Genomic DNA, 14217 nt, shown 5'->3' with positions numbered 1-14217 from the left:
TCATAATCAGAAGGGTCCACATTTGCAAAAATCACTCTTATTCTCCTTTGTCTTATTGATTTTTTACTGTTGTTTTGGTTTCAAACGATTGGGATAGACTTGTATAAAGCTTGACTCAGTATTTTGCATCATTGTTCTTCTCTCTATGCTTTTTATTAACTTCTTTAACCGAATCTAGACTTATCCCAATTCATTAATTTTATTTACATCAGCAGTTTCTACGAGTAGTCCTAAAGCCTGTACTCTATATTTCTTAAATAAGCAAAAAAATATTTCCAACACATATAAAAAATTAAAGCCCATATAAATTCTTTTTTATCATCTTTTAGTAGTAAAGATGATCAACCGAATCTGTCCAACACGCACAAATTAAGTAAAATCTAAATAAGATAGAAAAATTAAACAAGATGTAGGAAAAAGCACAAATTAAGTAAATTACACATAAAATGCACAGATTTGACAAAATGCATATAAAATTCACTTTAAGATGCACATGAAATGCAACCAGTCACATAATAAGATGAATTACATCATATAGAAGGGATTCCATTTGATGGAATTTCTCTGTGAAAGAGATTGTACATAATTAACAATTTCAGTAGTTTGCATGTACCTTTGTATCCATGTTATTGACATACTGTTACAATCAAGCCCACCCCTTGGTAAAACTACACAACACTTGGTAAAACTACCCAAGCAAGGACTTTAGGTATCAAATTTAGGCAGGTCTCATTATTTTATAATAATTATAATGTAATTAATTATATTAAAAATATATAAAAATTAAGATAATTAATAAAATATTTATCTATTCTCTCATGCCTAATAAATATATATTTTCTCTCACTTTTACATCATTATTAATTCTCAATTATTTATCTCATTTCTCATTAAAAATATGTAAAAATAAAAGATAATTAATAAAATGACATATTCTCTCACTTTCATAGTTATGTGCCTAATAAATCTTAATTTTTTATCACTTGCTTAAAAAGTTTTTTTTTTTTAAATATAAAGAAAATGGATTTGCATATGCTATAATTTCTTTTGAAGAAATTGGATTTAAAATAAACATAGAACTTAAATTGGATCTTAATTGCAACAAAAAAGGCCTTATTTGAATATTTCATTTTAAACTTTTTAAGTTATTGAGCCACCATTGGTTACAATAGTTACCTCGAGCTTAAAAGGAGATACAAGTACTAGTTGGATATATATAAAGAAGGAAATTTGATGTCTCGTTTGATGTCATTTTTATAATTTTATGAAAATTTTTTATATTAATGTTATTGTTATTTGTTTGTGTTGTTTATTTGTTACTGTTACAAAAAAGTTATCAGAGGAAGACAATCAATTACACAAAAAATGAAAAAAACTACAAACCAAGCTGCCTACTAAAAGATGGATGCATGAATGGCAGCAGGGCTTTTGAGATAGGGAATGATTCCTAAATTGATATGCTCGGGCCAAGGGACATCAGCCACAAGACTTTTCTTCGGGGTGGAGTGAAATCTGGATGCTATTAGTCAAGGTAGTATACTTGGGTTATAGTTTCTTTTGTGTAATTTGTTGTGATTTTATGTAGCTTTTTGTCTTTGTGTGGTTTTGATGTAATTTTTTTTGTGTAATTTGTTACGTTTTTGGGTCTCTTTGTGTGGTTTTAATGTATGTTTTGGTATCTGGTTTAGAATCAGTTGATAATTTGATGAATGGATAAGTACATCCAGATTAAGATTTGTTGGTTATTTGATGAATGGGACAGACTTCTGATTACTCAAGCGCTCGATTTCCCCTTGATAATACTTTTGTTGTTTGGAATAGTACTACTCTTTGTCTCTCCATGTTCCCTTGATAATGCTTTTGTCATTTGGAGTAGTTGTGTATTACTCTTTTTCTCTCAATAACTTGACTTCTTATACCCTTAGAAGTTTTTTATCTACAAAATTTAAGATTTTATTATGACATGTAAGCTTTTCAAATTGATAAAATTTTCACTTTTCAAAAAAAAAAAATTCAAAGAAAAAGATTGAAATACTTTCATTATATACTGTAAATTGTACAGAATTTGGGTCCGTTTACAAAATGAGAACAAAATTTGCTTTAGAAGCTGCGGACTAATTGGTGTTGGTATGTTGCTTGTTGAATTAGATTTGAGGATGAGGATGAGCCGCGAGTGCCAGATAAGGACCTCAGCAATGCTTTCACCACATCTTCAGTCACATGCTGTTTGATCAAAACAATTACATATTCAATAAAGGCTGCATCACAAGGAAACGTAAGAGGGCCGACGCTTGGTAGTCCAAATTCTTCTTCCGCCAATGCGAAGAGCTCTGTAACAATTCTGCTCCTTAGATATCCCAAAGGAAGCACGAATCGTATCTGATCAGCACTATACGCAACAAAGTGACCCTTCTCGACAATTGGTGATGATGTGCTGCAATTATTGGTGTTAACGTCGACTCCCGAGGGCCTTGGCGATGTGATCAATTTTGGTCTAATCGCAGCCATAATTTGCCATTTCCTGGCCAACTTGATAAGCTTCTTTGTACTGATCATCTTGATGCTATGGGAGGTAATTTAAGAAAGGAAAAGAATGAAGAGAATTTTAGATCTTGGGAGACTGATATGCTAATGTATTGCTGTATGGGATGAAGCAAAGAGACTGGGTAACTTACATATATACATATATTCATTATCCAGGGACATGCACTTCAATGAAGATGCCTAAAGTAGGGAGTAGTGGAAACCAAACTAAGAGATTTGTGGATGTGAGGGACTAATTGTGGAAGTGGGTTTGTCTAGAGCAATGATAAGGTTCATGTTTCCATAACCATGTGATGAATCAAGGGAAAGGGGAGGTCTTGGAAGGTGGCCATGCCTTGGTTTTTTAAGGCAATCGTCATCAGACACATCTTTTGCCTGGTGGGAGTCAATTTGAGACTAACAGGTCCTACCCAGGTTCATCGAAATTGACCCATCAGTGCTTTCTGTGAAAATTATATCAACTATTTCAGGTAAAATCATGAAGCTGGCTTGGCATGTTCAAGACAAAACATGTTAAGCGTGTCCCCACATATACCTAACAAGGAAAGCCTGTGGTTCAAAAGAAGCTTGTGTTCATGGGGTTTCTGCTTTTTCGAAAACAGAAATGAGGAGGTTAGATTCGATGTCTATCTGCACATTGCACGCTTACTTTTGAATCATAATGTAAATCACAACCCTTTCTCCTGAAAATTAGTATGCCTTGTTTACAAGCCCTCATGATATCAGACCGTAGAGGGTCCTGGTGGAGCAAAGGAGTCCAATAAATTCATCTTTGCACCTTTTTTTTTAATTTAAAATTTTTAAAAATATTTTTTACAAACTAAAATACAATAAAGAAGCTACGTATTTAAATTGTTGGTTTGGTAGTAGCTTTATGCCAGTTATTTTTATTGCATGTTATAATAATTTAATTATTTGACTTGTTTCGGTTTTAAAAATTCAAAGAAAAGACATAAGACCCTTTAAAAGAGAAAAAATTGACATAATATTTAAAAAAGCTTCTTAATTATTCTGAAAATTTTGAATAAATTTTTATTGTTTTATTATGATCAATTAAATTTTTATATTTTATTTTGGATTAAATAAAATTTTATGATTAAAAATTTAACTAATTATCATTAGTCAAAATATCATTTATCTTTTTATATCACGTTATGTGGATATGACATACTGATATGTCATAGTGGATGGTGATGCGATATGATGACATGATCATATTTTTTTTTATCTTTCACAATAACATTACATGGGTATAAAATGATAAATATTATTTTGATTAATAATAATTAATTAATTATTAACGATAAAAGTTTATTTGATTCAAAATAAAAATACAATAACTCAATTAAATGCAATAAAAAAATTTATTTAAATTTTCTTAAATAATTCATGAATTTTTTAAAACATTATTTCAAGAAATTTCAACACATTAAGCTTGCTCCTATTCCCCCCAAGTCCTAAGGCGGCACTGTCCTCAATATTAAATGATAAAAAAAGGGTTATATTAACAGCAAAAATTCCTAAAAGGGTCTCTACTGTTATCTAATATACCAGTGACTAAGGTCAACTTTTTCTTTTTATTATGAAAGGTCAAACTTTTTTAATTTTTGATGTGTTGAATAGTTTATCCATTTGATTTTTCAAAAAAGAAGTATTTGAAAAGCACTTTAGTTAGAGCTTTTGAAAATTATTAGTAGTACTTAGAAAATTTTAATTCATATTAAAAGAGGTCAAAAGTGGGACTTTTGACTAGTAAAATGTTAAATTGGACTATCATTAGGGTACCAAGGTCAGAGAGGGAGCAATTATTTATAGAAAAAAAAAAACTTAGACTTATGCTTCATCAAATTAATTAAATATTCTAGATAAGATTAGCATTTCCAAGCTTATCTTTGAAAGTAATTAACCCTTATGTGTTAATTGTAGGGTAGAAAACTAGCAAGGAATTAATTTCCAAGAAGAAAAAAAATCAAATCAAATAAATATAAAGAAAAAAATTTCTCTTTCCTTAATTGCCTTAAATATACAGTAGAGCTGCTCGATTGATTACAGAATTGAAACATTTTGCTTTAGAAGCTGGAGATTAAGAATTGTTGGGTTGTTGATTGTTGATGAACATATGAAGAAGATGAGCAGCGGCTGCTAGCTATGGAGGTGAGCAATGCTTTCTCCACATCTTTAGAGGGTCGCCCTCTGATCAAAGTAATTACATATTCCATAAAGGCTGCATCACAAGGCACCGTTAGAGGACCACTGCTTGGTAGTCCAAATTCTTCTTCCGCCAAAGCGAATAGCTCCCTGACAATTTCATTCTCAAGATATTCCAATGGAAGCACGAAGCGTTTCTGATCATCACTATACACAACAAAATGACCCTTCTCAACCGTTGATGATGTGCTGCAACTATGTGTGCCGACAGCCCCGGAGTTCGTGCTGGACGATGTGATCCTTTTTCGCCTAATGGCAGCCAGTTTCTGCCATTTCCTTGCCAATTTAATAAGCTTCTTAGCACTGATCATCTTGATACTGTTAGAAAACTTGGGGAGAAAATTAGAGGGAGTAAAGGAGGAAGAGACTATTTGGATATTTGGATACTGAAAACTGTTGTTCGATGGGGATAAAAGCAATGGGAGTGGATTAAGTATATATATTCATAAAGCAAGGGACAACTGCTTTATTGAAGATGCCAAATGCTGGGATTCTTATAAGCAAAGCTACGTGATGTGTAGCTGTGGCGGATTGATTAGGAGTTTGATGTGTCTTAAAGCAGTGTAAGTGGTTCAATGATATGGAGGTAACTGAGACACTTTCTCGGATGTGGGTACCCTATGTAGAGGGCTCATGCTTATCTCATCTTCAGGTTTGGGTCGTGACCATGCCTTGGCTCTATCAGGCAATCAAGACCCCCTTTTTTTTCCAAGTGCGTGAAATGAAACCACCGGTCCTTAGTCTTCTGTGGACAGTGGGCTCTAATATGCTTGTAACTACTTCAGGACAACCTATGAAGATGCCGTCCGGAGGAATTGATGGAGAACTAGGCATGTCTGTCCCCACATAATTTGGATATCATACCTAACAAGAAAAATATGTGGATCAACAAAATCCTGCTTTGTTGGAGTTTATAATTTTTGAAACTGAGAAAGAGGTTAGATTCAATGTCTATCTGCAGACTGTTTCTTGCTTTTGAATCATTATTTAAAGCAGACCCCTTTTGCTGTATAACAATTGGAATGCCCTGACCAAAAGGCCCCAAGACGCAGACCACAGAGGTCTAGCTGGACAGCTAGAAGCATCCATTTCCATAGCTCTGATAATGATAGAAGCATCCATTTCCAAAGGAATCATAATCATACCGTCTGCAACATGGGTTATGAATTTTACTTATCAACGTTAATTCAGCACCTCTTGCTCAACAAAAAGGTGATTGGTTGGATATCAGAAAACACCGTTAATATCTTGTTAATTTCAGCAGTTTATGCTTCAAATATAGTCAACTTAGCGATAAATGTGGAAGAATGGGATGGAATTTATCTTAGATAAATTACTAATTCTATTATTATTTTACATAAGTTATATTTGATTTATAATTTTTACGTAATAAATAATTTTGAATAATAATTCTTGTTATTAGAGTAAAAATTAAAATTTCCCATGATAGAAGCTAATTCCGAATTTGTTTGCAACAATGTGGCTTGGCTTGTTTTAGATAATGCCAATAAAGACAAATAGACAACAAAATAAAAATAAAACCCCAATTTTCATTAGACTTCAGATAAACCTCTCAATTGTACAGAAGTATCATTCGGTTACAAAATTGAAACATATTTTGCGCTAGAAGCTGCTGATTAGTAATTGTTGATTTGTTGCTTGTTGATGAAGATACGAAGATGATGAGCAGCGACAACTGGCAATGGACGTGAGTAATGCTTTCTTCATATCTTTAGTTGCATGTCGTTTGATCAAAGAAATTACATATTCCATAAAGGCTCCATCACAAGGCAAAGTGAGAGGCCCATTTCTTGGTAGCCCAAATTCTTCTTCAGCCAGAGAGAATAGCTCTCTCACAATTTCATTCTTGAGATATTCCAAAGGAAGAACGAAGCGTCTCTGATCAGAACTATACACCGCAAAATGACCTTTCTCAACAGTTGATGATGTGCTGCAACTAGTTGTGCCAACATTTCCAAGGGTCGTCTCGGACGATGTGATCCTTTTTCGCTTAATAGCAGCCAGTTTCTGCCATTTCCTTGCCAATTTGATGAGCTTCTTAGCACTGATCATCCTGTTACTGATAAAAACAGGGAGAAGATTGTAAAACAAAAGAGGAGAGACTTTGAGATAGTAGGAAACTGAATGCTGTTGCTGTGTTACGAGTTGGCAATGAGAGTTGGATGAATATATAATCACAGAGCCGAAGACAGTCCGGTTGATGAGGCCACCTTTGCATGGTTAGGTAGGAAGCAAACCCATGTGACAGAAATCTGTGTAGTTAATTTGGAGATGGGCATGCCTAGAAGGCCATGGAACTGGTTTATCTGTATGTTAACAACGCTTCTTGGGGACGCTTTCTTACAAGTGGGTTACCCTGTGTTGGCTTCGCTTGTACATAATCATGTGATAATTCAACGAGTTGAGGTCTGGGTGGTGGCCATGATTGGCAGCCTTGGCTCCCATTAGTGAATCGTCAATTTTTTTCTCTGCATGTATGGTTTGAGAGATGCTGTGAGTCCTTTTTTGGAAGTTAAATACATTATATAGCCTTACTAGGTTGGGGCAAGTGCAAGACCAGACATGTTGTACCAACATGGACCAGATGGACTGTACCTAACAAGAAAAAATTGTGGTTCAACGAAAGCCTGCAGGGGATTGCAGTTATAATTTCGAAACAAGATTCCCCAAAAGTCTCTCTCCAGGCTGTCATGCTTTTGGGTCATAATCCATTTCACTTTCCTCTTGTTTCTAAATGGATGCAAGATAAGGTCCCGCAGATCATTCTAGGCTACAAATTATGGGATCAAATTTGATGGATAATATCTGGCTAAGCTGTTGAAATTTTGGGTTTTTGTTTCTGCACAAAGCTTGGTTCATGGAGTTTGGCGCCAAGCAAGACTGACTTTAACGTGTAGAAGAAGATGGTCACGTATTACGAGACCCAGTTACATTCAGTTTTTTAGTTGCTGCATCCATGCTTCCCAAATGGATTTGGGTCTTGGTATTAATTCTCAGAAAAGGCGCAACTACGAACTCGTGTTGGTATTAATTCTGATGTTCATTTGCAGTGAGAGGGTTTAATTATTATTATTTTTTTCCTGTGAAGTGAATATGTAGGACAGTATTGTTAATGTTGCAGTGTAAAAACAAAAGGATAATTGCCATGACCGGGCAGACAGCTAAGCATGAATCAAAATCTGCAGCTTTCTCATTATATATCTTAATGTACATCGTTTGCAAAATTGAAAACATATTTTGCTTTAGAAACTTCGTACTGGAAACTGTTGGCTTGTTTCTTGCCGATAGAGATCCGATGAGGATAGGCAACGGTCACTAACTACAGACATGAGCAATGCTTTCTCCAGTTCTTTGCTTGCTTTCCTTTTGATTAACCCAATTACATATTCCATAAAGGCTGCATCACAAGGCAAGGTGAGGTTGCCGTTGCTAGGTAGTCCAAACTCCTCTTCTGCCAAATTGAACAACTCCATGACAATTTCGTTCTTCAGATACTCCAAAGGAAGCACAAAGCGCTTCTCATCAGCACTATACACCACAAAGTGACCCTTCTCGACCATTGATGAAGTGCTGCTGCAACTATTTGTGTCATCATCCCCGGTGGTTCTTGAGAATGTGATTGTTTTCCTCTTAATTGCTGCCAGATTATGCCATTTCCTTGCCAACCTGATAAGCTTCTTAGCACTGATCATCTTGTCACTTTTCTAAAACAAGGGAGCCAGAATATTTTAGGGCAAGAGAAGGAAGAGACTTTAAGATCTTAGGAAACTGAAAAGCTTTTGTTGTGCTGCGGTGATGGAAAATGCAAATTGGATGAATATATATATACATATACACAAATCCAAAAGAAGTAGTTCTTCGAATGAATCAACTCATTGTAGGGACTCGAAGGGAAGCAAAACCATGTGGTTTGAAAATTTGAGCGATACATTTGGGGAGGTGGCCAGTTGGGCATGTCTGGAAGATAATGGAAGCGGTTCAGTCTTCTTTTCAACATCAAATTTATTACAGTTGGCCGAAATGGGCATGTGCAAAACCAGGCATCGTAGTACCCACATGTTCTGGATATATGACCTAACAAGCAAATAGGTTGTGGTTCAAGTATACCCTGGACTGATGGGGTTATATAATTTTTGAAACCAGATTATATTGCCATGAAAGACTAGTTAGAGTGCAACGTCTCCATCTCTAGGCTTATGGTTTTAGACATCGTAATCTGCTCCACATTCATCTGTCTGGTAATGGTTCCAAGAGAGATTGATAACAGCAGAGGTCTTGGTCGTCAAACTTTCTGTACTGATGGTTTTGAATTGTGGGGAAACATTTTTGGTAGCATTTCTTTTCATGCCCAGACAATCGACTCCAGAGGTTATGTGTACGGTACGTACTGATCAATTTCAACTATATATTAGTCCTCTTGTATTATTTATCCTTACTGTTTTTGTGACAATGAGAAATCATTTTGAATAACTTAAGAGTAAAATTTAAAATTTCATATTATACAAACTAATTTCAAATTTATTTGTAATGATGTAGCTTGTCTTGTTTAAATAATCCTGATAAAGACAAATAGACAATTAAATAAAAATAGTATAATACTCAAATAAGTTTTTGAATTAAAAAAAATCACTTAAACGTTTATATTTTTTTAGGTTCAATTAAGTTACTGTATTTTAATTTTGAATCAAATAAGACATTTTTACTAGCTATTAACTAATTTCTGTTAATTAGAATTACAGTTATCGTATACATGTTACATCATCTATCATTTGACATGTTGGCATGTCGTTTTAGAAAATGATACTCCTACGTGGCAGATGATGTGTACAAAGATGTTGTTGATTGAATTTTTTAATTACCGACTTAGATTTTAATTTTTTAGTCTCGAAAAACATTTTTTAAAGGTATGAAAATGAAATGAACTCAACTGGAAGAAGGTAAACTTAATGCCTGAAAATTTGCCTTTTAAGTGTGAGTTTTGTGTGGTAGAAGTAGAATAACCATATACAATCGAAATTTGAAAATTAAATAAAAGTCCAGATACCTTGCTTTACATCGGTGGATACTCAGTGAATTGATTTCGTTAGTGCAAAATACAATTAATCATTAGACTTTATTATATCTTCGAGCTTTATCACCTATAACCTTTTTGCATAAAATTAATGAGGCCAAATAAATTTTGTAAGAACAGTGGTACTATTACAAGCTTTGAAACTATTTTAATTTTTTCTAGTCTGACCATCCAACACTAGGATCATTTAGGAATTTTTATTTAAATCCTGATAGGTTATCGAGAATGGTTTATTTAAATTAAAATAAAAGTAAAGGTATTAATTGAACACAATAAAACTAAAAGAATTTAATTGACTTTTTTTTTTTTATAATTCAAGGGTTTATTTAGGACTAACCATCTTGATAAGCTTGTTAGCACTAACCATCTTGTCACTTTTCTAAAACAAGGGAGCTATAATATATTAGGACAAAAGAAGGAAGAGACTTTAACATCTTAGGAAAATGAAAAGCTTTTTTTGTGCTGCGGTGATGGAAAATGGAAGTCGGATGATATATATACACAAATCCAAAAGTACTTTGAATGAAGCAACTCAATGTAGGGACTCAAAGGGAAGCAAAACCATGTGGCTTGAAAAATTGAGCTATCGTTTGGGGAGGTAGCCAGTTGGGCATGTCTGGAAGGTAATGGAAGTGGTTCAGTCTTCTTTTCAACATCAAATTTATTTAATTTTGGCAGAATTGGGCATTTGCAAGACCTGGCATCGTAGTACCCACATGTTCTGGATTTATGACCTAACAAGAAAAAAGGTTGTGGTTCGAGTAACCCCAGGATTGAAGGGGTTATATAATTTTTGAAACAGGATTGCCATGAAAGACTACTCAGAGTGCAGCGTCTCTATCTCCAGGCTTGTAGTTTTAGACATCGTAATCTACTCCACATTCATCTGTCTGGTAATGGTTCCAAGAGAGATTGCTAACAGCAGAGGTCCTGGTTAACAGCAGAGGTCATACTTTCTGTACTGAAGGTTTTGAGTTGTGGGGTAACATTTCTGGTAGCATATTTATCATGCCCAGAGGAGTAGGCACCGAAGCTTCTGTGTACGGTTCGTCCTGCTCAATTACAACTATGTAATTAGTCCTCTTGTACAAATTCAGTGACTTTCTTGTGTCATTGATTTTGCAGATCGAGATTATTGAAAAAGTTACAAAATTATGTCATATTTCAGTAATTATGTATTTAATATTTCAATAACATGGTAGATACTGAATATCTGTATAAGTTCCATGCGCCTATAATAGGCTTAAAATTAGTCCTTCCTTTACAAATTCAGCGGCTTTTACTGGATAAATACTGTAATTGGTTAGACATCAGAAGATATGTACTAGGTGACCTGAGATGATATCTTTATGCAACTAGCTGGGCTTGGACAAGTTGAGTTATAAACAAAGTAATGGAATGACAACAGCTAGAGCCTGTGAAATTTGAAGAAGCTCATCAAAATGGTCAAGGAAGTTTTACAATGCGGCTTCTAGGGGGAGTAAAAGGGGAGTTTAATTATCTCCTATTGAGAAAAAAAACACTATACATGGCAGATAGATATCTGAGTTCCTGTATATTCTTGGGTGTGTTCTCCTTTCTCTGATACAATTAGTCATAATTCTATTCAGCCCTGAGAAAACCCAAATCTTAATGCTTTAATCCCAAACTATCTGGTCTCTGAAAAAAAAAATTGAGTTAAAGAATTCCAAACTATCTATCCAAAGATGACTAGATGAGGTGAGTCCAAGCCAATTTGGGAGCTAAACCAGTTTGGCTTTCATTTGATGATTGCAGGGGTTTGTGCCTTGCTAATGTGAAAATAGGACTAAACAATTCAAAGGGTCACTTTGCTTATGTCAAATTGTTGATATAATATTGCACGATAAGAACTGCTGCCAAGACTAAGACAATTAAACATGAGAAACAAAAATCCTTGTGTTTTCCGTTATATAATTCGATCTACAGTGATGTGAATCAACTACAAATTGAAAAGAAAAAATGATTCAGAAGCTCCATATCGGCAACTGTTGGCTTGTTTCTTGCTGATAAAGATATGACGATGAGCAACGACCACTGGCTACAGATAGGAGCAATGCTTTCTCCACATCTTTACTTGGTTTCCTTTTGAGCAAAGCAATAATATATTCCATAAAGGTTGCATCACAAGGCAACATGAGAAGCCCATTGCCCGGTAGTCCGAACTCTTCTTCTGCCATGTTAAATAGCTCCATGACAATTTCGTTCTGGAGATACTCCAAAGGGAGCACAAAGCGCTTCTGATCTGCACTATACACAACAAAGTGACCCTTCTCGACCACTGATGATGTGCTGCAACTGTTTGTGTCAGCATCCTCAGTGGTTCTTGGAAATGTAATTCTTTTTCTCCTAATTGCAGCCATTTTTTGCCATTTCCTTGCTAATTTGATAAGCTTCTTAGCACTGATCATCTTTCTTTACTCTAAGTTTAGTAGGAAAGACTTTGAGATGAAAGAAAAAGAGGAAGTTTTTTTTTTTGTCTTAAAACTTTGATTTCGAATGCAGTTGTTTGTGCTGGATATGGGGCAGTGGAATGGATGTATATAAAATCACAAGGCCAGAGACAGTCCCCTCAATGAATTAGTAGAATGCATGTATTCAATGGAAACAAAGCCATGTGATGGGCAGTTATGGGGAGTAATCTGCAAGGTGGCATGTTTTCTTTTATTGGATGATTCATGCAGACACATCTTTATCTATCTGCCAAGTGGTTTAACAACAATATGGTCCAGTATTGCAATTATATTGATTCATAATCAGTTGATCACAGCTCCAGCAGACATTTAGGATCCTGTTTAGATGAGATTCAGTATTCTGAACAGTAGTAAGAAATCTTCTCTCAAGCAAATTGCCACCTGTCTCTTTTCTCTCTCTCTTTCTCACCCACACAGTTTCATGACCTTCCTGTCACTTGTCCATGGGGGCAAATCTATTCCATGTAGTTCTCAATGCAGATTTGAGGGATGCAAAACCATGTGACGGTAGGAGAGAGAATACCTGATGTGTTGATCAGTCCTATTAGTTTCACTTTGCTATTAGCATAGGGAGCTTGAATGTAAAGAGGGTTTGTAAGGCCAAGTGGTCCTGTTATCTTATATGAAATAAACCGTGATCGGCTGATCCACATGATCAAGGAGATTATTTCTGGAATATGAATATCTAGGATGACAGCAAGTGTGAAGTTTTGTTGCTGTTTACATGTGTTTGTTACCATACTTGTCTGTGAGGTGTAAAAACAAATTTTATCAGTCAGTCCAAAACCTGCAAACTACTTCATTCTCCTAGACCTTTTCAAAATTTGCACAAAAAGATTTTCTCCGTTACTAAGTAGATGTGGGATATCTATGGGCCTCTGAATCTGTGTTAGGGAAAAAAGTAATGACCAACTAATTAGTTGTTGATCTTTAATCTTCCTATTTGCACAGTTTCTTATATCATCCTCTTGGGTATAAGAAATTGGTGGGGCATATTATATAAGATAGCCTGAGTATATTTAACTTGAAAATTAATTGCTGTGGTCTTATTAAACTTCAGTCAGAAGAAATGTTAAGTGCTGAATTTGTTGGATGCCATACCTCATTTTTTGTAAAGCAACGATATACTGTCAACAGATTTTCAAAGAGAAACAAATGTGGGGAGAATTAATTCGTTTTCCCTGTAGAATCAGTGTAAAATAGTGTATCATTACAAAATTTGACTACAAGTAGCTTTAGAAGCTGCAAATTAATGATGGTTGATTTCTTGATTCTTGGTGTAGACATGAAGATGATGAGCAATGGCCACTGGCTATGGATGTGAGGAATGCTTTTTCTACATCTTTGGTCAGTTGCAGTTTGATCAAAGAAATTACATACTGCAAAAAGACTGCATCACAAGGCAGTATTAGAGGTCCATTGCTTGGAACTCCAAACTCTTCTTCTGCCAGTTTGAATAACTGTCTGACAATTTCCTTCTTAAGATATTCTAGAGGAAGCATGAAGCGTTTCTGATCTGCACTATACACCACAAAATGACCTTTCTCAACGAATGATGATGTGCTGCAATCATTTGTGTCAACTTCTTGAGACATCCTAGGCAATGCTATCTTCTTGTGCTTGATGGCACCAAGCTTCTGCCATTTCCTAGCCAATTTGATGAGCTTCTTAGCACTGATCATCTTGTTATTTCTCTGAAATGAAAGATTTCAATATGGAATTTTGAGAAGGAGAAGGCGTTTAAATCTTCTTAGGATACTGATACACAGCTTTGGTGGGTTGAGGGAAATGAAAGTAGGATGACATATATATATATATATATATATATATATATATATATATATATATATATATATATATATATATATATATATATATATA

The 14217-nt window shown here is 34.8% G+C and overlaps 5 protein-coding genes across 5 annotated transcripts; all 5 read right to left on the bottom strand.

The window, feature by feature from the left end:
* Nucleotides 4528–5269, bottom strand: LOC18607458 (auxin-responsive protein SAUR63). The gene has a single exon (XM_007041633.2). The coding sequence runs from the start codon at nt 5061–5063 to the stop codon at nt 4614–4616; it is 450 nt and encodes a 149-aa protein (XP_007041695.2). The 5' UTR covers nt 5064–5269; the 3' UTR covers nt 4528–4613.
* LOC108660991 (auxin-responsive protein SAUR63-like) lies at nt 6283–7866 on the bottom strand. The gene has a single exon (XM_018116495.1). It carries the CDS (start codon nt 6823–6825, stop codon nt 6376–6378), a length of 450 nt encoding a protein of 149 aa, XP_017971984.1. The 5' UTR covers nt 6826–7866; the 3' UTR covers nt 6283–6375.
* On the bottom strand, nt 7942–8871 carry LOC18607456 (auxin-responsive protein SAUR67). The gene has a single exon (XM_018116494.1). The coding sequence runs from the start codon at nt 8463–8465 to the stop codon at nt 8016–8018; it is 450 nt and encodes a 149-aa protein (XP_017971983.1). The 5' UTR covers nt 8466–8871; the 3' UTR covers nt 7942–8015.
* LOC18607455 (auxin-responsive protein SAUR67) lies at nt 11744–12397 on the bottom strand. Its single transcript, XM_007041630.2, has one exon. It carries the CDS (start codon nt 12271–12273, stop codon nt 11830–11832), a length of 444 nt encoding a protein of 147 aa, XP_007041692.1. The 5' UTR covers nt 12274–12397; the 3' UTR covers nt 11744–11829.
* Nucleotides 13445–14112, bottom strand: LOC18607454 (auxin-responsive protein SAUR68). The gene has a single exon (XM_018115148.1). The coding sequence runs from the start codon at nt 14016–14018 to the stop codon at nt 13572–13574; it is 447 nt and encodes a 148-aa protein (XP_017970637.1). The 5' UTR covers nt 14019–14112; the 3' UTR covers nt 13445–13571.

Source organism: Theobroma cacao, chromosome 2, assembly GCF_000208745.1.
Source record: "Theobroma cacao cultivar B97-61/B2 chromosome 2, Criollo_cocoa_genome_V2, whole genome shotgun sequence".
NCBI lineage: Eukaryota > Viridiplantae > Streptophyta > Magnoliopsida > Malvales > Malvaceae > Theobroma > Theobroma cacao.
This window is presented reverse-complemented; position numbering and strand designations above follow the sequence as displayed.

Bases quoted from the DNA above. Each gene is read 5' to 3' on its own strand.
- LOC18607458 (XM_007041633.2), bottom strand. From the start codon at position 5,063: ATGATCAGTGCTAAGAAGCTTATTAAATTGGCAAGGAAATGGCAGAAA.
- LOC108660991 (XM_018116495.1), bottom strand. From the start codon at position 6,825: ATGATCAGTGCTAAGAAGCTCATCAAATTGGCAAGGAAATGGCAGAAA.
- LOC18607456 (XM_018116494.1), bottom strand. From the start codon at position 8,465: ATGATCAGTGCTAAGAAGCTTATCAGGTTGGCAAGGAAATGGCATAAT.
- LOC18607455 (XM_007041630.2), bottom strand. From the start codon at position 12,273: ATGATCAGTGCTAAGAAGCTTATCAAATTAGCAAGGAAATGGCAAAAA.
- LOC18607454 (XM_018115148.1), bottom strand. From the start codon at position 14,018: ATGATCAGTGCTAAGAAGCTCATCAAATTGGCTAGGAAATGGCAGAAG.